This window comes from Barbus barbus (assembly GCF_936440315.1).
Source record: "Barbus barbus genome assembly, chromosome: 38".
NCBI classification, from domain to species: Eukaryota; Metazoa; Chordata; class Actinopteri; order Cypriniformes; family Cyprinidae; genus Barbus; species Barbus barbus.
The window spans coordinates 25,944,151-25,970,121 of record NC_136716.1 but is presented as its reverse complement, the minus strand read 5'-3'; the positions used below and the strand labels follow the sequence as shown (position 1 = coordinate 25,970,121).

At 34.2% G+C, this 25,971-nt stretch overlaps 1 protein-coding gene across 1 annotated transcript in view; it reads left to right on the top strand.

Moving 5' to 3' along the window:
* LOC306857531 (PH and SEC7 domain-containing protein 1-like) overlaps positions 1–20,794 on the top strand; it is a gene marked incomplete at its 5' end in the record, with an annotated part of 39,430 nt that extends 18,636 nt beyond the window's left edge. The window contains 7 exons of the mRNA XM_079397516.1: positions 3,331–3,374; positions 13,109–13,281; positions 14,493–14,563; positions 15,208–15,365; positions 17,022–17,166; positions 17,657–17,800; positions 18,865–20,794. Of these exons, the coding sequence (XP_079253642.1) occupies positions 3,331–3,374; positions 13,109–13,281; positions 14,493–14,563; positions 15,208–15,365; positions 17,022–17,166; positions 17,657–17,800; positions 18,865–19,143 (1,014 nt within the window). The 3' untranslated portion in view covers positions 19,144–20,794. The remainder of the gene's footprint in view (positions 1–3,330; positions 3,375–13,108; positions 13,282–14,492; positions 14,564–15,207; positions 15,366–17,021; positions 17,167–17,656; positions 17,801–18,864) is intronic.
* Between the last annotated feature and the right edge of the window lie 5,177 nt (positions 20,795–25,971).

Genomic DNA, 25,971 nt, shown 5'->3' with positions numbered 1-25,971 from the left:
CCATCTGTCAGATCCCGGCTGTTCTTTCACACTTCTGAAAGCTTTACTTGCCATCTGTGGCATCACTGTGTGTGTGTGTGTGTGTGTGTGTGTGTTTGGCCGCTTGCTGGTTGCAATGTTTAGCTTGTAGAAGTTTGTGTTTGTAATCGACTGTTACATGTGTTCAGAGTACGCACGGGAAATATCATACATTTCAGGATCACTGTCCTTCTTATTTTGCTCTGAATTACTTCATTCTCCAGTTTTAGCGTCTCCCAAACGTAATGTATTGTGATATTGTCCTACAGATGGTCGCAGACACCCTGTTGCGTTGCTGAACATATTTCATATTGCTTTCATGTTTAAGATTAGAAATATAGCCAAATATAGTTTTAAGTGATCGCAAAGACCGCAAATCTGTGCTGGACTTACAAACCTGATTCAAAAAGTGACCTGTAACACTTATTTTTCTCATCAGTCTATCTAAACACTTGGATTTTCCTTAATTTGTAAGTGGGATTTTCTTGCTTTTTTGTCTTTGGAGCTACCTCATCTGTTGACAGATGAAGCCATGTTGGGTTTTTTCATGTGTGTCTTGTATTGAAGATTGACATTTATGCATTTGGCAGATGCTTTATCCAAAGTGACTCACTAAAGACAGTTCTTGATTTATCTGGGAATCGAACCCATGACCTACAGGAAGTCTCTAAAGCTTTTTTAGTTGAGCATTTGATGCTAAACATTGGAGTGAACTCATTTGAAGATCCAAACCCCATCTGGAGTTGATTATTTCCCATAGTGCACAACATTCTCAAACATGATCGGAGTGAACAGTCTGCACTCGGCCGGGCGCTTTCGCTCCCGCTCGCTCTGCTCGGTTCGATACGGGCGAGATTTTCGTATGATGGACCCGTTCCGTTACCCACGAACACCCAGATCTCGATCGCTCAAACCTCTGGTGTTTCCGGACCTCCTGGGAAAAGCTCAAGATGGACAGAACCACCCGCAGGCCCGCAAGAGGAAGAGGGTAACCTTATCTCGTGTCACTTACCTGTTCATCACTCACCTGGTCATCTGTACTTGTCTGCTGCCCCCAAAAAAGCCGAAACATTACATAAATGGACCATGCTCTGATTTTGTCTTTTTAAAGACCATACACTCTTAAAAATTAAGGCAGTTTATTGGTATTAATGGTTTCATAATGGAACCTTGAACATCTATAGAACCTTTCCATTGTTCAGAAGGTTCTTTTATACTGGAAAAAGATATACTGGTTCTATAGAATTTTAAAATGTAAGAATTTGTTTTCTTTTTAGTGGTCGACCGATTTTGTTTTTTTTTTTACTGCCGATATCTTGGAAAGCAGGGTGGCCGATATATAGCTGATATAATTTTATTTTAATTAATATTCAAGAAGTTTTAAATAACTTGAAAATGGATTCAAAAATAAATGTGTAAAATAAACATACTTTAGATGACAGATAAATAAATATTTAATAAAAATATAATTAAAAAGGAAGTAAACACTGTAACCAACAGGGCACTCAGTATTCTGGGAAGTTTGTGTGCATTGGGAATCATATTGTTCAAATAAAGCCAAGGTAACAGTTATTTCACATACAGCACACAGTGAAAATTACATGAATATGGTGGTGGGTAAATACAGAAAACACAGCATAATTTGAAATCACGAGTTTAAAATTTGTTGATCGCGCGTTTCCAGCGAAGCTGAATTTTTCTCCTGTCTGCATTCTATCTGATTATTAGACAGACTTCTATCCGTATTAGACAGAACTGTTCACGACGACAGCAAACAAGGAGAACGTGAGCACCGAGTGCTCGGGCGCTGCCGTTATCAGCGCCATCAAAATAAAAGTCCCACCTCGAACGCATCGGCCAAACAGAAAAATGTATCGGTCGATGCCGATATTTGAAAAATGCCAAACATCGGCCGATATATCGGTCGATCACTACTTCTTTTAAGAACTGGCCATTGAAAGTTCTTTCTTCTATGACATTGCTGCAGAATCCCCCTTGTGGAAAGCTTATTTTTAAGAGTGCATCATAGTGCAGTATACTTTTAGGAGTGCAGTAGCTTATAGATTGCCGCAAAGCTAATAGATATGAACTAAAAGAAAAAGAAACTTCCTATCTTTAGCAGAACTGGTTTTGTTTGAAATGAGCATTGCTGGGGAGATGCTGTTTGTTTTGCCCTGAGGGCCTGAGAGGGTAAATTTGCTCTGTTGCTGCTGAATTTCTAGTACACACTGAGATTATTAGCTGTACATGCTGAGGTTTCTTTTTTTCTAGATGAAAGGACGTGTGGAGGGAATAATATGCATATTAAAGTCCTTCTCTCATGCATATTTAGTTTGGCATCTGAATTAAAACTTCTATTGCTTTTATATACATCTTATGATGATCTCTAAGCCAAATCATACAGCTATGCTTTATAGGATAAAAAACACATTTATTTAATTTCTGAATCATTTTTATCTTTGAGGTTTTGTCCAGTATAGGCACAGTCTTTGACTCTGTTGGGGAATCAGTGTAGATAATTAAATTGCAAACACAGGATTTCACTGTGACGCAGGTGTTTGAAGACTGACGTCCGCACAGACTCGTCATTTACACCAATGATGTGTCAATTAAGTGCTAATGATCAGTAGGAGACTAACAGCCATCTGTGATTGTTTTGTCTTTTATTTAGCTCTTTTATTAAAAGAGAAGGTATTTTCTTTGTATTTATGTTTTTAGCATTTTTAATGAATATTTGTATTTTTAATTTATATTTTGTTTTTGTTTATTTAAAATTTTCTTATGTATTTTTTTTTTTTTATGTATTATTAATATATTATATTTTTGTATTAGAATTATATTTCTTAATAATTTAGCTTTTCATTATGTACTGCCATTTAGAAACAAGTACAAAAACGGAACAAGCTTAAACGCTTATCTCTTCTGTAAATTTATGGTTGGAAAAGGTTTGGATGATTGGTTGTGGAGTTAAATTGATGCTTCACTGATTGTTAGGTATTAATGACAATGTGGCTATAACGGAGTCATGTTTATTTTGAGGTGTGTCATCGGTCACAGTCTGATTATGATGCAACGTACAGCCGAATATATATATATATATATATATATATATATATATATATATATATATATATATATATATATATATATATATATATATATATATATATATATATATATATATATATATATATATATATATATATATATATATATGATGCAACTCATACGCCAGTCTGTGAAACCAAACACAGTCATTTTCAGCTCAAGTGTGACTTACTGACTGTACTCTCTCTCTCTCTCTTTCTGCAGGCCCTATACAACTCTATTAAAAATGAAAAGCTGCAGTGGACAATGTAAGTGTGTTTTCTTCCTGTTTTCACGTTTAATGACTGTAAGGTATTACAGTAGATAAAATGTGCTACTACCAAACTACCCACATAGAAACATGAGTCAACTAATTTTATCTTTCTGATCGCCCTTAAAGAACACATTACCATGGTAACCATAGTTTCCTCCAGAATAACTACTACTGTCACTATTGTAAAATCTCTAACTATATATTTCTGATAGTTTGAGTGAGTATTTGCTCCTGCAAAATTTGCTAAAGTTGAGTGTTTGATGCACTCAAAAAATATTACATTTAAGGTTTATGTATTTGAATTTCATTCAAAATGTCCACACAGTTTTACCTTGAACAGACTAATATATTTAATGGGATGCATATTTGTCAACATAAAATCTGTTAATGTGAAAAGAATTAAGCAATGTTAATTCAATTAATTTAATATTAATCAATATTACTTAAATAAAAAATAATGAGGTGAGAAACAAATTAAATATATCAATTATAGATGTATATTATGTATTTAAAACACATTTGGTTTATTTGTACTATTACAGAATTCTGAACCGTTTTTTTATGACTGACAAATATGCTTCACATTGAGTTTATTAATTTGTTAAAATGTTGTAAATGTTACTGTATATGCATATCAAATATACAATAGTAATATTCTAATATGATTGTGATACTGTTATAATTATTATTATTATTTTGAATGTTTTTAATTTATTTTATTTTCATTTTCATTTGAGTTAAAGTTTTAGTAATTGTGCTGTTCTCAGTGTCTTTTTTTTTTTTTTTTTTTTTTTTTACTTATTTTAGTACATCAGGTTAAACTAAATGAAAATGAGATGCGTTGCCTCGGAATGAAATGTTAAATAAAATAAGTTTTATATATTTTATTTAACTTAAAGTACATTTTAAAGTTTATTATTTTATTTTTTTTCAATACGTGCAATATTTAAATCTTAAATTCAGGCCTACATATTTTTATTGGGTATATGTGTTTGTCAAAGTCTCCATGCTTTTGTAGTGTCTAGATATTCAGCGTCTATCAGACATTTTGCTCATTTCATCGTCTAGCAGGACGAAATTGCATGTTCAATCACTTGGAAAGTAATTTATTTGCTTAATAGCGATGCTTTATAACTGTAACAATAATGAAATGATTGCCATAGTAAATTTTCACAAGGATGAAATATACGAGTGATGTTGTGGGTGGAAATGCCATAAATAGTGAAAGGAAATAGTGTTCGAGGCGTTGGATCCGTGTGTTGTTTGCTAGAAACAATGGTGTGCGAGTGCTGCCTATTCTCTCTCTATATTCACACACACACCAATTAAAGACCCTGCTTTCTGAGCGCTGTTGCTATGGTTACGGCTCCATGGATACCGCTGCATAGTTACGGCTCGGCTGCGTTTCATCGATATGGATTCACCCCCCCTCTCTCTCTCTCTCGGAGCCCTAACCTCGTTCTCATGTTCAACACTCATCCGCGTGCCCACACACACCACAGCGCTCTTTAAAGTGTCCTGCTCGCATCCTGAGCAAAGGTGAACACACAGACTCCTACTGCAGCTCCCAAAATAGCCTCATCTGTCCCTCCCTGAGCTCATGAACAAGAGCGCAGCCGAGAAACGCCGGCCCGTCTGTATGGAGCTGCTCAAACTTAGATCTGGGATCTTGTGCATGTGCTTTTATGCTTCTATTCCAATATTAGGATGTGAATTCTGCTGATTTTAATGAGCCACCAAGGTAGCGTTGTCTAGCCAGCTGACGTACGTAGAAGAGGTTTTTGTTAAGATTATGGGAATGACTTGCATGCATAGACCTGCAGGGCCGGATTTACCTCTTATCGTGACATATAGGCAAAACTAATTTTTGGGCCCCCTTCCCTATTAATATATATTACCACCCCAACAAACAAAAATATTTTGTAATCATTGGAAACCATTTTTTCTATGTTCAGTCAATAAAGATTGAATGTAGTTCTTTCTTTGAGAAGGGAGAACCGTTCCATTAATAGGCTTCGGCGTTGCAGCCGTATTACCTCTTCGGGAGAGCATTATTTATCTAATAGGCCTAATTTTAACGGCCTGGAGTCACAACCAGAGAGGGGGGAGGAGGGGGGTCGGAGAGAGATTGAGTGCGTGTAAATACCTGCGTCTGTGCGTCTCTCAGCTGTGTTCAGCAGTAGCGGCATCTACTAATAGCCAATCTTTAAGTTGAACTGCTTCAAGAACCTCGCTAAGAAATGTCATGTGGCTTTTCAGATAAATTTGCAGGGCAGCGCTGACAACACGTTTCTGGCCGTGTGTGTGTGTGTGCACGTCTGAGAAAGCACAATTTTCATATATAAAAGTGGAAAACATGGATATAGTTTGTCATTTTTACCCTATTGGTTATTTGTGTTCTGCAATTTTGCTTATTTACTGTTGTAGATAGCCCATCGTTTTTTTTTTTAATTATATATATTTTTTTCGTTGTGTCTGGGCCCCCCCGTACAAGCGAGCATGGGCACGTGCCTAGAATGCCTACGCATAAATCCAGCCCTGCAGATCTGTATGTTTTGCATTGGATGGCTTCATTGTCAACCGAAAAGTGTGTTTTTGATTTGTATAGCAGGTATACTTCATTCTCAATTGGTCAATCATGAGTTTGAGCAGTAAAATATTTTTATATATTTTATATTAAACTTAAGTTGTTGTTTTTTTTTTTTAATGCAAGTGCAATTTAATTCAACCTACTGCAGTAAAAAAATATATTTTTATCACATATGCACTATTCATAAGTTTGGGGTTGGTAAGATTTTATATTGTTGACAGAAATCTCTTCTGCTCACCAAGGCAGCATTTATTTGATTAAAAATGCAGTAAAACAGCAAAAATGTGAAATATTATTATTATTATTATTATTATTATTATTATTATTATTTTAAAATGCTGTTTTCTGTTTCAATAGAATTTAAAATGTAATTTATTTCTGCGATCAAAGCTGAATTTTCTCCAGTCTTCAGTGTCACATGATCCTTCAGAAATCATTCTAATATGCTGCTCAAGAAACATTTCTGATTATTATCAGCGTTGAAAACAGTTGTGCTGCTTCATTTTTGTGTGTGTGTGGAAACTGATACATTATATTTTTCAAGATTCTTTGAATAGAATGTTCAAGAGAACAGCATTTATTTGAAGTAGAAATCTTTTGTAACATTATAAATGTTTTTACTGTCACTTTTCATCAATTTAATGCATCCTTTATGAACTAAATATTAAGCACAAACAAACTTTAGAACAGTAGTGCTCATAAATTCCAGATTTTATTGTTTTATAGTTGTATTTTGTTTTGCTTTTTGTAACAACAACTTGGTTCATTGACAAAAATATTAGAAAAGCCTTCCACGTATAAAACATTAAAAGCTTAAATGCTTAAACACGTAAATACTTTGTTTGTTTGTTGAAAATGTTAGCAGGGCGAGACAAAATGTGCCTTACTGGCCTGAATAAACCCTGCTGTTCATCAGGCAGGAGTGTTAATGAACCGCTATTACCCACACAACAATCTCATGAGCTGCATTCATCACAATGTCACACAATGATCGATAATCAAGTCATTTTACCACGTCTGAGAGGGAGAAAAGAAGAAAGACTGGGACAGAGAGACCAATTCTAGAGGAAAGGAAAGAGCTGTATTGATGGAGGTGCAGGAATTGAGCTGTTTACAGTCAGTAAAGAAAAAACACAGGGAACAAAAGACAGTAGACACATGCAGCATTTTCAGATCTGCTGCTGAGCTCACTTACTGCAAGAACACAAAGAATGCAACGCTGAAAACCAGAGATGGACATTTGCATTGTGAGAGGATGAGAGTTACAGTGTGTTAGAGAGCTGGTGGTGTGTGTGTCAGCATACATATGATCAGTCTATACATGAGAATCGTTCTGTCCTCAACAGGCGTTCCTTCCCAGCATGCCGCTCTCTGAATCTAATCATTCTGCCCTTTCCTGATTACATGTTTCACCCTGCTGTCTGTTCCCTTCCTCTGCTTCAACTCTCTGTTTCTGTCTTCTAGAGCTGGATGATAAATCCAGTATTGAATATATTTGACCATTGCATGTCCTGTATAATGTTTTGTCATTTTTATTAATTTTTAATTTGTGACATTGAGAAGGCTGCAACAGAGATCTGGCGACTTACAAATGGTGACAAATTATTATTATTATTTTAATAATAAATAAAAAGAAAACAAGTAGATAGAATAGTAAAAGAATAGAGAATGCTAGTGTTAGAAGAACAACAGTTAACCGTGTCACTGATTTCAATCTCTTTATGGCAGAGTTTGACGTTTCATTTCTTTGCATCAGTTCAAACTGTTACAATAATTCTATTCAAATTTTGACACTTTTAGAACTGTTCATGAAGACTGTGACATTTTTCAAATGTTACAATATAATTGTTTGAGACGAGTGTTACAATAGTGTTCCAATTACAAATGTTCCAATTTTCAAATGGTATAATAAGTAACATGTTGATACTCAATATACTTGTCCTTGATCTTGATGTCACTAACTTTATTTTAGCTTTGTCTACTCTACCGTTCAACCGTTTGGGGCCTGAAAGATGTTTTTAAATGAATTTTCTCTCATTGATGTTGCATTTATTTGATCAAAAATAAATAGTAAAAACTGTAATATTGTGAACTTTTTGAATACATTTTTTCTGTGATCAAAGCTGAATTTTGAGCATCATTACTCCAGTCTTCAGTGTCACATGATCCTTCAGAAATTATTATAATATGCTGATTTGATGCTCGAAAAAGCATTTTTGATTTATTATCAATGTGGAAAACAATTGTGCTGCTTCATATTTTTGTTAAAACCTTGCAACCTTGGTTTTTTTATGCAGGATGGTTTGCATATAAAGTTGAAAAGAACAGCATTTAGTTGAAACAGAAATCTTTTAGAGCATTTAAAATGTCTTTATTGGCATGTTTGATCAATTTAATGCATCTTTGTTGAATAAAAGTATTAATTTCTTTAATAAAAAAAAAAAAAACTTACTGACCCCAAACTATCAAAAGTGTACATTTTAAAATAAAGATGATAAAATAAATGGCTATAAATTCCAATTTGATTCTCCTTATACTCTTTCTGTGAACATTTTGACTCTAATTGGCTGCAAATGATTATTTGGTTGAAATAATGAAATCAATTAATAATTCAAATCATAAATGATCCAGTTTTGACATGTATATTGGTTAAACACGTTGTCTTTCTGTCCTGTGTGGTGCTGATCTGATCTGGAGTCAGCCGTGTGATTAGTGTCATTAGTCTCTGTGTGTTTCATCCGCAAGCGTCTCGCGAGCACCATCAGTCCTGCTGTAATGGCTCTGGCTAAATGTATTCTTAAGGTTGTGGGGTTTTTTCTCCATCAGTCCTCCGACCATTGCTCTCTCTCTCTCTCTCTCTCTCTCTCTCTCTCTCTCTCTTCCTTTTGTGCCGACAGTTACCAGGCAACAGGCTTAAAGTTTTATGCACATGCCCAGTGTGAGAGTGATTGAACGATGTTTTTCACCCATTTTAGAGCAGCACACACATAATCAGGCTGCTTTCACATCATTTGTTTCTTCTTGTGTCATCTGAATGCTGTTTATGAACGCAGCGCTGTTATGTGATCATTTAGTGATAATATCAGAAATCGCATCAAGAAGGCCATTCTGACATCTGAGATTCAGAATTGGAATAGATTAAGACATAAACAGACTTTATATAAGAAGAAAAAATTTTTTTTTACTCCCAAAGTAAATGTGAATGGTATTCGCACGGGCAAAATATCACCACCATAATACTAATGAACTATTATAGTTTTGATTAATGTTTTTTTTTTTTTTTTTTTTTTTTCTGTTTTTGTTTAAATTTTTGTGATCGTGTAATTTTTATTTAAAAAAACGTATTTTTTTTTTTTAAATGTCTATATAGTTTTGAATTATTTTTATTTCAGTTTTAGTGTTATTTTAGTACTTCAACTTAAAAGGAAAATGAGAAATGTTATATAGCTGCCGCTAGTCAGTCCTGAAATAGTTAAACTGATGTACAATTCACTTACTCTCTGTTTGTATTTATTTATTTATAGTTTTTGTGCAAATAATCAATTTGTACCTGAAAGAAGTAAAGCAAAATTACTAAAAACATCCAGTTGTTTGGAATAAAAATAATTACTAATTAAAATTATTTACATTTCTGAAATAATTGAATTGATTATTTATTTATCTATTTATTTACATATACTTTTTATTTATTTATTTATTTATTTATTGAAAATGAACCATTTCAGATTTTGTTCCTGAATGAAAAATAAAAAAAATAATTAATATTACTGAACATGGCCTGGATATTGTGTTGACTGCAAGTATTTCTAGACAGACTTTTTGAATTATTATTTTTTTTTGGACTATTATGAAACGTATCTGTAGAAGTTAAATTATTTATTTAGTTTTAAAAAAAGCACATTTAAAACTATATGGTAGAGCTTTATGTCTTCTAGATACAAATATAAATAAATAAAAGCTTGAGTTTATTTTTTAGATGGCTATTAATAAGAAGTGAAGTAAAAATAAAAAACCTTGTGTATTTTGTAGCGACATCGTCTTGAGGTAGAAACTGTATTTTTGTGCTAATGTTGGCTGGGGAAGCTGCTGGTTTGTGGAGGTGATCTGAAGGTTTTGGGCTCTTTGTGGCACAGTCTCGTGACTTCCAGTTGGCTTCTTTGCAGGGACTCGTCGAGTGTTTCTCCCCTGAGAAACATCACGCGGACAGGATGGCAGTGTCGTGTGTGTCCTTTCTCTGAGAAAGACACCATTAAAGGGGTCTCTTCAGCGACCTCAGACAATCGATGTGTGTGTTCAGGAGAAATATTACACCTCTGAGTGTACAGAATGTGGCGAGAGACCTCAGAAAACAGCCGAGAAAGACAGGAACATTCACACATCCACACTCCTGCTTCAAAGCACTCATACAAGACATGAGTACATTTGTGCCAAGGTGATTATAGTTAATTAAAATTAAAACCATAAAAATATTTGAAAAATAAACTTTAAACTGATATAAAATTCAGCTAGTTGCCATGGCAACATTTCTCATTTTAATTTAGTTTAACTTAATGTCCTAAAATAACTGAAACTCAAACTGGGAAAAAAAAAAAAAAAAGATAAAACCAGTCAAAATATACTAAAACGTTAGCTAAAATTAAAATGAACTATAAAAAGAAAGTTCATTCAAAATATAAAACTATAATAGTATCTCAATGATACAAAAATAACACTGATTAAACCACAAATAAAACAACACTTAAGTAGTTTTTAATATACGATTATAGTTTTAATAATATTTTGAATTCATTGTATTTGTAATTATTTTTATAATTTTTAAAAAATATATATATATATGCCTATATAGTTTTTAATAATTTTTTATTTCAATTTTAGTAAATTAAAATGCATACTTTTTAATAAAAGCTAAAATTTTGATAATTTTGAATGATGTTAATTTCCAATTTAGTGACATTAAATTTAGAACTAAAATTAAGTTTTATTTTATTTCTATGTTTATTTCAAGCAAAATGTTTTAAAAGTTTTAGTTTTAGTACCAATGAACTATAATCACCCTACTTTTAAATTAAAATGTTAGTCAAGGATTCTTGCACTGAAAACATTTTCATTATTTCATCATTTGATTTAAATCCACTTGTTTTAGCAACTGTTCCTTTAAGACTTCTAGATATAAATGGCCTGTTTTGATTTGGCTCATTCATCACGCAGCATACTAAATATGCTTTGATATGTAAATGCTTGCTGTCATATATTCAAATCAACATTAAGTGGCATTTGTACTGCAATTTGCTTCTATAATTTCCCAATGAAAAGGGATGTTTAACCAAAAAGTATAGTGGAACCTGTTTTTTTCCATCTGCAATTGACTCGAGTGTGCTCATGGTTGGGAAAGGGATGTTAAAGCAAGGCTAAATAGTAGAACACTTCAGTTTCCAAAAATACAAGGAGAATTCGATTTTTCACGGTAGGACGGCTTTGAAACACCCATGCATTTAACCTGCAGTCGTCTCGCAGTGGCATGCCATAATTGTTTGGCCTGTGCGATCGAGTCTTTGATTTGATTTCTGCGGTGGCAGATGTGAGAGAGAAACCCGCTGGGAAGAGCACTTTACTTCAACACGCACTCGATCGATAGCGTCTGCCGCACTCGGGGGGTTATGATGATCGGCGGGAGTGAAGTGGAGAGTGAAAACTCTCAGGAGAAAGACTTTTATTCACTCTGTAGCGAGACAGGCCCCAAATATCACAGCGAGTCTGAATCCAAACTCCTGTTGTCTTTAAACTCGCTGGATTTCACACAGTTACTGCAGCAAAAACAACATTAGATGTGCATTTCCAAACAACAATAGCAATGCTTTCTGAGCAGTGTAAGATGCAGTTTTTGGTCAAAATATCTGGAAAAGGAAAAGTAAAGCCAATTAATTGTTTCAGAATTCTCATCAAGCGACATGATTTGAGGAGCCAGTACAGGATGAATTATGCAACTGTATGTTTAATATTTAGTGTTAGCTATTGGAACAGACCCCTAACACTAAGTGTACTAAAATAACTAAAACTGAAATAAAAAGTAATAATAACTGCATAGACGTATAAAAAATGATAAAAACATTTATTGTTATTATTATTATTATTATTGACAAAACTATAACTTTGACTAAAATTAAAATGTAAACGAATAAACTAAATTAAATATTAAAAACTATAAGTATATATAGTATCTCAATTATACTAAAATAACACTAATTCACACTCATTTATTTATTTACATCTAAAGTAGTTTTAGTATCATTAATATAGCCTACTATTGAAGCTGTATTAATAATTTGAATTATTTGTAATTTTGTTGTTTTTATCATTATTATTATTTTTTAAGTATGTGTGTGTATAATATATAATTTTATATATTTAATTGGTTTATTTCAGTTTGAATTACAAATGTTCGTTTTTAATAAAAGCTATATTTTTAATAAGGTTTCTTTTAGTTATAGTAAAATAAAATGTCAATTTAAGTCTTTGAATTTAAACAATATTTAAAATAATAAAAATCTATTTTATTTTATTGTAATTCAACATAAAGTACACTACAGGGCTTTCAAAGCAGCATGAGTTATAGATTTTGCTCAAATTATCTAGAAAAGGAAAAGACAACCAAAGGAATTGTTTCAGAATTTGTCTTCTCTGCAAGCTGCATGATTTGAGGGCTCATGCCTTTCACACCAACAGTACAGAATTAATTAGTCTTTAATATTTAGCGTTGATTATTGGAACAGACCCTTAAAGTGCAAGCAATATTGTTAGAAGGAAATAAAAGGAAATATGAAGTAATTCAAAATGTCACAGTAAACATTTTTTGAAGTAAACATTATTAGAATACAAGGAATTACAAGAAAATCCTATTTTGGTCCTTCTACTTTAAAGTTTCACATTTAATTATGTGTTACTTGCAGTTTCTTTGTAAATTTTCACAATTCCAAGCATTTTCTCAGTGAAAGTTGTTTGTTCATCAAATTATTTTTAGTAATAATTCCGGTCAGTCGATCTTAAATTTACCATGAGATCATATCACCTTGTTTCGTATTCCTCTCTTATGCACTTCCTCTTGGTTAGTAGCTCATTTCCTGCGTGTTCTGTCCCCTCAGCGATGAAGAAGAGTTGCGTAAGTCGTTCTCGGAGCTGGGCGAGCACCGAGGAGAGTCCAACTCCAGAGGAGTGAAGCAGACGGCCAGCGGCTTCGTTACTTCGTCCGGAGCGCTGCTCTACAAAACCGGTTTCCTGGTGAGGAAGGTCCACGCAGACTGTGACGGGAAGAGAAGTGAGTGTTAAAGAAGCACATCCATCATCTCACATCCCTCAACCAGCAGTTTGAACTATTCATAAGGAGTCATCAAATGTAGAAATTCACTTTTTTTTTTTTTGTCTTTTAAGGAAGTGAGTTTTACTTCTGATATGTGTTTTTCCATTTTAGTTTACAATAATCTATGTCCAGTATATCTGAGATTTTGACCCTTGCACATGAAATCTGATTTTCCCTGGACCACAAAACCAATCATAAGGATCAATTTTTGGAAATTGAGATTTATCATCTGAAAGCTGAATAAATAAGCTTTAATGTATGGTTTGTTAGGGTAGGACAATATTTGGCTGAGAAACGATGCCATAGAAGAACCTTTTTGTCTAAATGGTTCCATATAGAACCTTTAACTTCTGAAGAACCTTTGTTTTCACGAAAGAAGGTTCTCCAGATTATAAAAAGATAAGAAAGAGATGGTTCTTTAAAGAACCTTTGACTGAATGATTCTTAGAGGAACCAAAAATGGTTCCTCTATGGCATCGCTGTGAAGAAGCACCTTTATTTTTAAGAGTGTACAACTATTTGAAAATCTAGAATCGGAGTGTGCAAAAAAATCTAAATAGTGAGAAAATCACCTTTTAAAGTTGTCCAAATGAAGTTCTTAGCAGTTCATATTACTAATCAGAGATTAAGGTTTGATATATTTATGGTAAGAAATTTCCAAAATATCTTCATGGAACATGATCTTTATTTAATGATCTTTGGTATAAAAGAAGAATCAATAATTTTGACCCATACAAAGTATTGTTGGCTAATGCTACAAATATACCCCAGCGACTTAAGACTGCTTTTGTGCTCCAGGGCCACATGTGTTATGTGTATATATATATATATATATATATATATATATGTATGTGTATATGTATGTGTGTGTGTGTATATATATATATATATATATATATATATATATATATATATATATATATATATATATATATATATATATATATATATATATATATATATATATATATATATATTAGTTTAGTGTTGTTGAATAATAGCATACAGTGTCAAAAAATGCTAATATAATTTACAAAGAGGTGCAAAAAATGTCTACCAATGAAAATGAATTAATTTAGTCTAGAGTCTGATGTATTGATATATTTGATCCATTTCCCTGCATAATAAAAGGCTGTTTGCATTTGTGTTATTTTTCATGTGTAATACAGCACCTCGTGGAAAAAGAGGATGGAAAACATTTTATGCTGTTCTTAAGGGACTCATCCTTTACCTGCAGAAAGTGAGTCTTTCTTTCTTTATTCCTTCCTTTTCAGAGCTACTTTTCATTTTATTTCCTTATTTATATGTTTGCAAAATGTCACAATGTATTCAATTACTTCACCATTGATTTATTTGTTTGTTGTTCGCTACATTTTCAAGGTGCATTTGATTTTGGTATTTTATGAGGTCTTTCACATTCGTTTTGATTTTACAGGAATAAATACATGTATTGCATGCTGTTTTTATGCATCTATGACATATTTAATAATTGAATTGTATATTATTTAATCTGTTAGATCCCTCCACATGTGTGTGTGATTTGATTTGAATTTAGTTTGCTGTACAATTAAATGATGAGCGGTACATGAAGCAGCTTTTGATGTTTCTATTCTCTTCAGAACAATAACAGCAATTTTGCCAATATTAGTTCAGTCTTCAGTTACCATTACTTCAAACTTTTTAAAAGATATTTTTGTGCCTTTCAAACAAATATCTTTTTGCCTGTATTTGAAACATACCCAAATTATGTAGCATTTTTTTTATATAAACAGTTTGATGGTAGTATACTGTATGTAATGAGTAAAATAGCAATATGATCAATAAATCAGTAATTATGAGAAGGCATGCATGTTTTGAATAATAACTGGATAATCGTGTTTCCAGGGCGAGTATCGGCCGGATAAACTCTTATCGGATGAGGATTTGAAGAATGCGGTGTCTATTCATCATTCCCTGGCCATCAGAGCCACAGACTACAGCAAACGGCCAAACGTGTTTTACCTCCGGACCGCTGACTGGAGAGTCTACCTCTTTCAGGCCCCGTGAGTTCACACACTGTAACCCTGTTTAAGAAAACATGCCATAATAATTCTACTTATTATAGAACGATTTTCCATTTTCATTTGATTCCATTAAGCTTTTCAGTGCTCCTCTCATCTAGAGAAATCACAATACATTCACCATTCAATTAATTCCACTCGGATAAAGTCTCGTCCTACATTTTATGATGTTCTAGTTGAATATTCTGCTTAACATGGAAATACATTGTGAGATACTATTATTGTTTTTATTAATATTTGTCATTTACATTTTTATATATTTAGTTTCATTTCAATTGGTTAAAGTTTTAGTCATTTTGTTGCAAGATTATTATTTTTATCATTTTGTTTTTTATGTCTATATAATTCAGTTTATTTTAATTTTAGTTAAAGTTTTAGTAATTTTCTTGTGTGTTTTTGTTATTTTTATTAGTTTTAGCTTATTAAAATATGTCTATATAATTTTTTTTATTTTAGTTTGAGTTATTTTAGTATGTCAAGTTAAATTAAATGAAAAGGAGAAATGTTGCCTTGGCAACTAGCTGAAATAAAAAAAATATATATATATTTTAATTCATGCCAGTAAAAGGTTATTTTATTTCAAGGAGCAAAACAGTTTTTATGGTTTTAGTTTTAGTTAATTACAATAACCTGATAGCATTGCAAAATGATAGATACATGAGTATTCATATTGACAAGTTTGTCACACAGTTGTGAAAATTGCATGCTAACCACATGTTAGCATTTTATGCTTCTATTTAAAAAAAAAACATTAAGCTTTAACTGGGAAAAATGACTGCATAAATCATCTGAACAGCATGAGGCTCAGCATGTCATGTCTTTCCTGTCCAATTTATGACGAAACACTCATGCAGTCCCATCAGCTGTGTTGCTTATGTGTGTGTGTGTGTGTGTGTGTGTGTGTGTGTTCACACACATTCCCATTCCCCTGGAGAACTCGCTCTGCTCTAGTTGAAGTTTGCCCCAGTTTCAGCTCTCATCGCTTGTGCTGGAAAACTTTGTGTATGTGTGTGTGTTTGCATTTCTACATACAAAAACACTTCATCTGCTGTTTCACTGTGATTCCTTGACTTCTCAGATTGGTGGAACTATTTTAGGATGATATGTAGTAATGAAGAATTTTTGTAAAAATGTCATCACACTGGTCCATTTCATCATTTACAGTAGGTTTCTTGAAGCATCTTGGAGACGCTGCCACAGTTCTTCTGGATTTAGTCTGTCTCCGTTTGTTCATGTCACTCCAGACAGACTGGATGATGATCAGATCAGATCTCTGTGTGGATCACTGGCTGTTTGTCAGACAAAAATCTCACTGGATTATTACAATTAATGGCAAAATGAATGTTTGGAAATATAAACTGATATTTCCTACTGACACACTACAGCAAAAGATAGAAATAACTGACTTAAAACCATTTTTAACTGGTGAAAATACTAGTGTTATAAATAATCATTGTGGCCACCGCTGTACCAAGCACAGAGCTCATTGTACATCTATCTTCAAACGTTTACACATTGCTAATAATGAAGAAAATAAAATTAATGAGATTTTCAATTCTAGAGCCTGTCTGTTGCAGTCTGGTTCTTGTTTTACATGTTTTATATTATTATTATCATAGATTTGATTTGTTTGTGTAGGAACGCTGAACAAATGCAGTCTTGGATCACACGCATCAACACGGTGGCGGCCATGTTTTCAGCCCCGCCCCTCCCTGCTGCCATTGGCTCACAGAAGAAATTCAGTCGACCGCTGCTGCCAGGCTCCGCCTCCAAGCTGTCACAGGTCTAATCAGCTGATTTACATAAAAAGTTGTCACAAATGTTATCTTTATAAATCTTCATACTTAAAGACTTAATAAATAATATGATGAATATAGTAATAATAAATATATATGAATAAAGAGGGAACACATTACAGAAAGGTTTAATTTGTCAGCATTATATTAGTTAACATGATCTAAGATTAATAAATGCTGTAGACCTATAGTTTATCTGTTGATTTCAATTTAACTAATACAGTTTACTAATGTTAACAACCTTATTGTAAAGTGTAATTTTTAAAAATAATTTGTTAACTATTAATAATTATTTGACTTATTTACATGATGTCCATTTGCATGGCATTTATCATTTATTGATTTCAGTTAGGATTCTTCCTTAAAAGACAGCTGCCTATGTAGGCAGTAAAGAACAAGGAGGCTTATGTTTCATACGAGTGACTGTATCTGTGTTTATATAAACTGCAGTATTATAAAGTGTGTGTGTGTGTGTAGGAGGAGCAAGTACAGGCTCATGAAACTCGATTTCGCTCCATCTCCACTGAGCTCGCACAACTGCGCTCCTATCCGCCTGACAGAAAGGTGAAAGGTCGTGAACTCGAGGAGTACCGACTGAGAGAGGAGTATCTAGAGTTTGAGGTAAATACACATCGTTCAAAAGTTTGGGTTGGTAACATTTTTTAATGTTTTTGAGAAAGAAGTCTCTTCTGCTCACCATATATCTGATCACAAATACAGTAAAAACAGTAATATTGTGAATTATTATTATTACAATTGAACAATTTTTGGACTGTTTACCACTATTTTCAATTGAAATATATTGGTAAAATGTGATCAAAGCCGAATTTTCAGCATCATTACTCCTGTGTCACATGATGCTTCAGAAATCATTATAATATGCTGATTTGCTGCTCAAGGAACATTTCTAATTATTATCAGTGTTGAAAACAGTTGTCCTGCTTCATATTTGGTCACTTTTGATCAATTCTACATCTACATTCAAGATGTAGATGTGTTTGTTTCTTCATCAGATTTGGAGAAATGTAGCATTCCATCTCTTGCTCAGCAATGATGCTCTGCAGTGAATGGGTGCCGCCAGAATGAGAGTCCAAACAGCTGATAAAAACATCACAATAATCCACACCACTCCAGTCCATCGGTTAATGTCTTGTGAAGTGAAAAGCTGTGTTTGTAAGAAACAAATCCATCATTAAGGAACTCCAGCTGCTTCCGGCTAAAACACAAGTCCATAATAATGCTTCCTCAAGTGAAAAAGTCAATTCACTGTTGTCCCCTCACATCAAAATCCACTCACATATTTGTTTACTCATATTGTCTTGTAAATGGTGCTTGATCCTGTGCAGATTTCTCTCCTGATTCAGACGGGATGACTTTTTCACTGTAGTGTAGAAAGCAGCATTAGTCATTATGGACATCTTAATGATGGATTAGTTTCTTACAAACACGCAGCTTGCCTTCTCAAGACATTAATTGATGGACTGGAGTGGTGTGGATGATTGTGATGTTTTTATCAGCTGTTTGGACTCTTATTCTGACGGCACCCATTCACTGCAGAGCATCCATTTGTGAGCAAGTGATGTAATGCTATATTTCTCCAAATCTGATGAAGAAACAAACTCATCTTGGATGGCCTGAGGGGGAATGCATTTTCAGCAAGTTAATAAAACATCCCTCTCTCGTAGAAAACGCGCTATGAGACGTACAGCATGCTCCTGCGGGCGAAGCAGCGCTGTGATGAAGATGACCTGTCAGTGTTTGAGGCCATGCTCCTGGAGGAAGGTGCGCTACGGAGAGCTCAATCCAGCCCCACGCTTCAGGACAGCAGTATGACCTGCAGCACCAGAGACGGCGCGAGTCAAAGCAGCGCTGCCGGCGCACAAGAACCGTCCGGAAACGGAAACAACGGCTGCTCCCGCGGTCAGGGCCAGAGACACAGCTACCGGCAGGCCGTCCGCAAGTGAAGCTGCCGCCAACACCCACAGGAAGCTCGCTGTACTGGAGAGGAAGTGAGGTCTATCTCTTTCCTGTGTGCGCCCTCCTGCTCTGTGTGCCATCAGGAAGGCGTGTTGATTCCGACTGAATCTGACTCTGTGATTGGCTGATGGCTGGGTGATGTCACAACACAAGGTGCTAAGGGATCTGGATGGGAGAACGTGGATTTGGAGGAACGTAAATATGAAACGCATAACCTTCCTTTGCCTTCTAGTTCTCGGTTTCTTCTGCGACTTCTCGCCCGAAGCCATTTCATTGCACACTACCAAGTCAAATCTGGGCCTAAACGTCTTCGAAACTTTAAGATATGATTGTGTTGGAAAGTCTTTCGTTTTTGCATTTCTAGAAATAACTCATTTGTTTACAATGCATATTAAAATTCACCAATTCTGCTCACAATGGTCAGGAGAAATACGAACGCTTGATAAAGCGACGTCTAGGATCTGTGTATTTTGCACGCAATGCTTGTTGTGTGTCACAAAGGCGTCTCACTTTGTGTTTTGGAGCGGTAGACGAGCAGAAAACTGACTAGCCCGTATGCAACCAGTTATTTCTTCATGTTGTTCTCCAGCATTAGAGATCTGTACTTGTACAATAATGCACGGGGACATCATAGTCACTAAATACACCATTAATTTGCTCCGCAAAACCCCGTTTTGCCCTAAAACGTCTTTTGCACTGAACACGAAGTATTATTACACTGCAAAACTCATTTTCTCAATCAATATTTTCTCTTTTTTCTGAAAAAAAAAAAACATTAATGAATTATCGTTAAAATTATATGCATTTATTTGAGAACCAAATTTTGTGTATTGAATTTGTTTCTTACCTGATTTACAGATTGTATTTTTCCCTAGTTTTTAAGCACAAACCTCACCAAATTGTGTTAGATTTATGCATAAAATAAAAAAATTGTGAATAAATTTAATTCAAAATATATTCTCTGAAAACACGTTTCAGTAAGCAAAAGTATATTTTAAGAATGTTGATATTTTTGTTGGATATTAAAACATCAGTTTAGTTGAGAAACAGTTTTTTGTATATTGTGCTTAGTATTACGTTTTTCTCACATTAAAATAGTTTCTCATTTTTAAGCAGAAATCTCAACACATTTTGTTAATTTATTTTTTAGATTAAAAAAAGATTATTTGTGAATGATTTAAGAATAAACGTAATTCAAGATATGTTCTCTGAAAACAAGTTTCAATGTGCAAATGGACATTTTGAATGTTTAGATATTTTTAGTGACAATTAAAATTAGATCTATTTAGTTGAGAAAAAATTGTGCATATTATGTCTTGAATTACATTTTTCTCACCCAATTGAAATATTTTTTTCTAGTTTTTGTAAGCACAGACCTCTCTAAATTGTGTTAGATTTCTGCTTAAAACAAGAAAAAACTATTTGCAAGCAAGTTGAAAAACTGAAGATATATTCTCTGAAAACAAGTTCTATAAGTGAATTGTATTTTTTCCATAGTTTTTATGGAAAGAAACCTCACAATTGTTAGATTCATGCCTAAAACAGGAAAAATCCGTTTGCAAAATTCAAGATGTTTTCTCTGGAAGCAGAATATGCTTCCAGAGAAAAACAAATATGCAGAATATGCTTCTAGACCCCAAAAAAACAAAACAGTATGAGAAAATGATTTCTGCAGTGATATCTTTGTCTGTATAGTTCATTTCTTGAATATGCTCTATTTTAGCTTCTCGTCCTTGTCTTTCTGCATTATTCTCTTGGCTGAATGTTGTCTGCTGTGTACAGCATGGCTGACTAGTGACAATCTATCGTGTTTGTTCGGTTCAACAGAAGCTGAAGTCGGTGGGAGGCTCGCAGTGTTTAGTTCATGAGTCAAACGGACCTGTTACCCACGCAGCGCACTGAATGTCATCCTTTTCCTGTTAAACGCAGTTAGTCAGTGTTTAAGACGCACTTCCCCTTATTGCTTTATGTAATCGATGAGACAGAGAGAGTGTGTATATGCGCAAAAATATATCACTTATTTAAGGAATGTTTTAAATCTTATAATGAATGTGGTGTGTCAAAATCAAAAACTGCCACATGCAATATTCAGCATAGGCCTGTTTGTGTGATCAACGCATATATGGATGTTTAATTACACGGCACGCGGCTTTCTGTGACACGATGAATTGGAGCTTGAAAGCGTTGAATGTACCATGTTTTTCACCATGGTGATGAGATTCTGGCATCGCATTTCAATCTCAAGCATTGGTTTTTCTTTCATGGATCCTTTTGCAAATAATCATGTGATGTTTCAATGAGTAAATATGGTGTAAAATAACTTCCTCAAACTCTCTGAGCTGTCTTTAGTTGAAAAGGACATATCTCAGTGTTACAGTGAGTTTAAAGGGCAGATAGGACATACAAGAGGAATATAAGTTTAAAAAAATGTCTGTTTCTGAACTTTGTAACAAGTCACTTGGGTGAATATCGCAAGAAAATGTGTCCAAGTCACATGTCACTCCAAAATCAAACGCAAACAAACCAAAAAATTAGGACCATTTAAGATTATTTTTTTATTTATTTTTTTCATGACAATTACACATTATCCAAATGCATTTATTTTTCAGTTCCCATTATTAGTAACACTAACTTTCTTATTGAAATTTGCATTATTTAAAATACAAAAATACTACTATGATGTATAAATAATAATAAATATTTTAGTTAAAGATATTGAAGCCCATTTTAGGACCACTATTTATATTATATAATGGCACTTTGGGTTTGAGAAAAGCGCAATCTATATAAAAAATGCATTATTATTATTTAATTGTCCTAATAAAAGCTTGAATATCTTTACCTTTTGACATTGTGACACTCATGACAATTAAGCACACGTTTTATATCCCATTGCTGTAATGAATATCTTTAACTAAAATATTTTTTGTGTTGGTTTTGGTGTGAAATCATGATCTGGATGTGTTTTGTGAAATTCTCTCAATGCGTGAACCGCCAGTGTTGATTTCACTGCTGAAATCCACTGTTGTACCAATAATATAGTCCACCTTATCGATACAGCGCTGTATATCCAGAGAGCATGATGATGTTGAACAGTCTTGTGCGATTTTAGGTGAATATAAAGTCGGAAAGCCATTCTCTGCTCAGGTGTCATATGAATATAATGTAACTGTTGCAATGCCTTCTTCTACCAGCAGAGAGCTGTCTTCAGCCATACATACGAAACCAGGAGGAGAGTGGAGAGATCCACAGATGCATTGCTGGCTTTGTGTTTGACTGTAGGTGTTTGGATGCATACTGATGTCATTTTGTTTACCTTTCATGTTTAATATTGATTTAATGTCCAGTGTGTGTCTATATACTGCTCTATATGCACATACAAACACACACATCACGTCTGACTGACTGCTGAGCGTCTGTCGTGTCCTGCTATGATCAAATCAATCGTCTTTGACCAATATGATTATCATATGTAACTATATTTTTAATTAAGCAGCACCTGAATGTACATAAACGGCATGAACTACTTCTGGTCTCATTTGCATCTTGTCTTTGTTCTGAGGTGAATATATGTTTGATGACTCTTGGTGGAGGATTGCTGCTTGTTTAAGCTCGTTATATATGTAAATGAGGAAAAAACTGATGTTGTTATGGACTGAAAGTGAAGGAAACACTAAATTGTTTTATTTCTTTCAAGTTTCTTTATTCTTTCACTTTGTTCCTGGTCTTTCATATGTGGTTCGCTTGTATAAAGTTCAGTAAGGGCCGTGTTTGTACAGCCTCTCTTTATGATGGCCTAGAGAAATAAACCACAAAATAATGAAACCCACTCATGTGAGCTTCTTGATTGATTTAGATTTTTTTATTTTTTATTACTTGTTTGATTATTGATGCTTTACTTTATTTCCACGTTTGGTGAATTATAGCCTGTTAAACACATTTTTGAGATGTTAGCTTTTGTAAAAGAGATTTTAAAGGTCGTTTTCAGGGTGTTTAGTTAATGCACTAATGCCACAGACTACATAATGTAGAATTATGTTGTATACAGTTTTTGCATGCAAATATCAGATTAACAAATATAACACCCTATGCACGCAATAATCATTAAAAAAATATTTCCATCAGTGTTTGACATTAATTACAACATCAAAAGCATATAACTAATAATGTTATTTTGTTGCATATAACTTTTTTTTTTTTTTTTTTTTTTTCTCAAACATCCGATTTTAAAATAAGCATGGTCAAAAGCCACAATGTAGCTATGTGCTCCAAGACAGGTAGTTGAGTAATTCTGAAACTTGCTTATGGTCATGTGGAATAAACTCTCTCAGTGTGAAGACCTACAGACTGTAAGTATGCAAAGAGCTTTCAGTAAATCATCTTTAAAGTCGTTATCTATTGTCTAATCTCTGGTACTTCATTCTTAGTCCTAGTTGCACATTTTTGTCTTTTTTATTGTAGAATCACAATCATGAATGCTGTGCAGCTGTTCATTCTGCTTTGTGCCTTTACTGCTGTCTGTCAAGCTGGTGATTACGGTAAGAGACTGTGTGATATTTTTGGAGGAGGATAAAATATAAGATAATGTCAAGCATTGCGTAACAGTAAGGGAAATTCATTATGGTCAGGAGTAATACATGTAATGTGTTTATACAATCAAGCTCTTTTTTTCAGAAAACAATTAGTCCATATACTGAAGAAAACTTCAGCATTACATGTACAGTCAAGACTGCTGGATCTTGTGGTTTTCAGCTGTGTAGGATTTCAGTAAAATAAACATTCAGATTTTAGTTTTTCATAGAAAGTGATTGGAGAAATAAAACATAATTCAATATTTTAAGATAACTGTTATCAATCTCATACAGGTTTGCTATATAATTTGTCAAGTCTTCTTGGGTAAATGGAAAACCTAGAGATTGCTCCACATAATTAAGCGAGTCGCATGCATGACGAAAGATTTTTCTAAAGGTGAAATGCCTTTTGCAGGACGTTACACTGTTTCATGCAAGAAAACTGCTCTGGTGCACATTTCGATCTCCTATTAGCATATTTATAGCTTTAAATCACCTAAAATTATTTTAGTGTTTAAATTTTACGAAGCAAACTGACTGTATGACACTGGTTTCCAAATATTGGCCCAGATCAGAGTGTTTTTACAGACTGCACAGATATGTGGATATGCCATGTGTGTCAAGAAATCAGATTTTCAGTAGAAGAATCATATTGAGATGTTTCTGTGGAGAATCTCAATGTCTGCAATTTTAAATGGTGTTCAGCATTAAAATTGTTTAAACTTAATGCACTTTGCCAGAGAAATTCAGCATCTTAACAAAATCTTGATGAATGAAATATTTAAGGTGAAAATCTTTACTTACATACTGTAATTCGTTAAAAAATCAAATGTGACAATTGTCAATGGAAACCAAAATCATTGTATCATTTGCACCAAAGCAGGAGAAACTGGTTCACAATCACTTTTGCTTCATAACTGGACAGATTTAAATTCCTGAAGTTTAAATGTCTTGCTGTTAATATGATTGTGTTTCTGTTGTTTTTGAGCAGCGTAGTGAAGTTAAGAGCTGATCTGTTTAAATGCTTTAATTACTTGTAAAATTAGTGAACAACTTATTCTGCAAGAAAATATTTAAGCATTTCATTTGATGTTGTAAACGTAAATTTTAGTTACAGTTGGGCAAAAAAGTATTTAGTCAGCCACCAATTGTGCAAGTTCTCCCACTTAAAAAGATGAGAGAGGCCTGTAATTTTCATCAAAGGTACACTTCAACTATGAGAGACAGAATGGGGGAAAGAATCCAGGAAATCACATTGTAGGGTTTTTAAAGAATTAATTTGCAAATTATGGTGGAAAATAAGTATTTGGTCAATAACAAAAGTTCATCTCAATACTTTATGTACCCTTTGTTGGCAATGACAGAGGTCAAACGTTTTCTGTAAGCCTTCACACACTGTTGCTGGTATTTTGGTCCATTCCTCCATGCAGATCTCCTCTAGAGCAGTGATGTTTTGGGGCTGTCGCTGGGCAACACGGACGTTCAACTCCCTCCAAAGATTTTCTATGGGGTTGAGATCTGGGACTGGCTAGGTCCACTCCAGGACCTTGAAATGCTTCTTACGAAGCCACTCCTTCGTTGCCCGGGCGGTGTGTTTGGGATCATTGTCATGCTGAAAGACCCAGCCACGTTTCATCTTCAATGCCCTTGTTGATGGAAGGAGGTTTTCACTCAAAATCTCACGATACATGGCCCCATTCATTCTTTCCTTTACACGGATCAGTCGTCCTGGTCCCTTTGCAGAAAAACAGCCCCAAAGCATGATGTTTCCACCCCCATGCTTCACAGTAGGTATGGTGTTCTTTGCATGCAACTCAGCATTCTCGACGAGTCGAGTTTTTACCAAAAAGTTCTATTTTGGTTTCATCTGACCATATGACATTCTCCCAATCCTCTTCTGGATCATCCAAATGCTCTCTAGCAAACTTCAGACGGGCCCGGACATGTACTGGCTTAAGCAGGGGGACACGTCTGGCACTGCAGGATTTGAGTCCCTGGCGGCGTAGTGTGTTACTGATGGTAGCCTTTGTTACTTTGGTCCCAGCTCTCTGCAGGTCATTCACTAGGTCCCCCCGTGTGGTTCTGGGATTTTTGCTCACCGTTCTTGTGATCATTTTGACCCCACGGGGTGAGATCTTGCGTGGAGCCCCAGATCGAGGGAGATTATCAGTGGTCTTGTATGTCTTCCGTTTTCTAATAATTGCTCCCACAGTTGATTTCTTCACACCAAGCTGCTTGCCTATT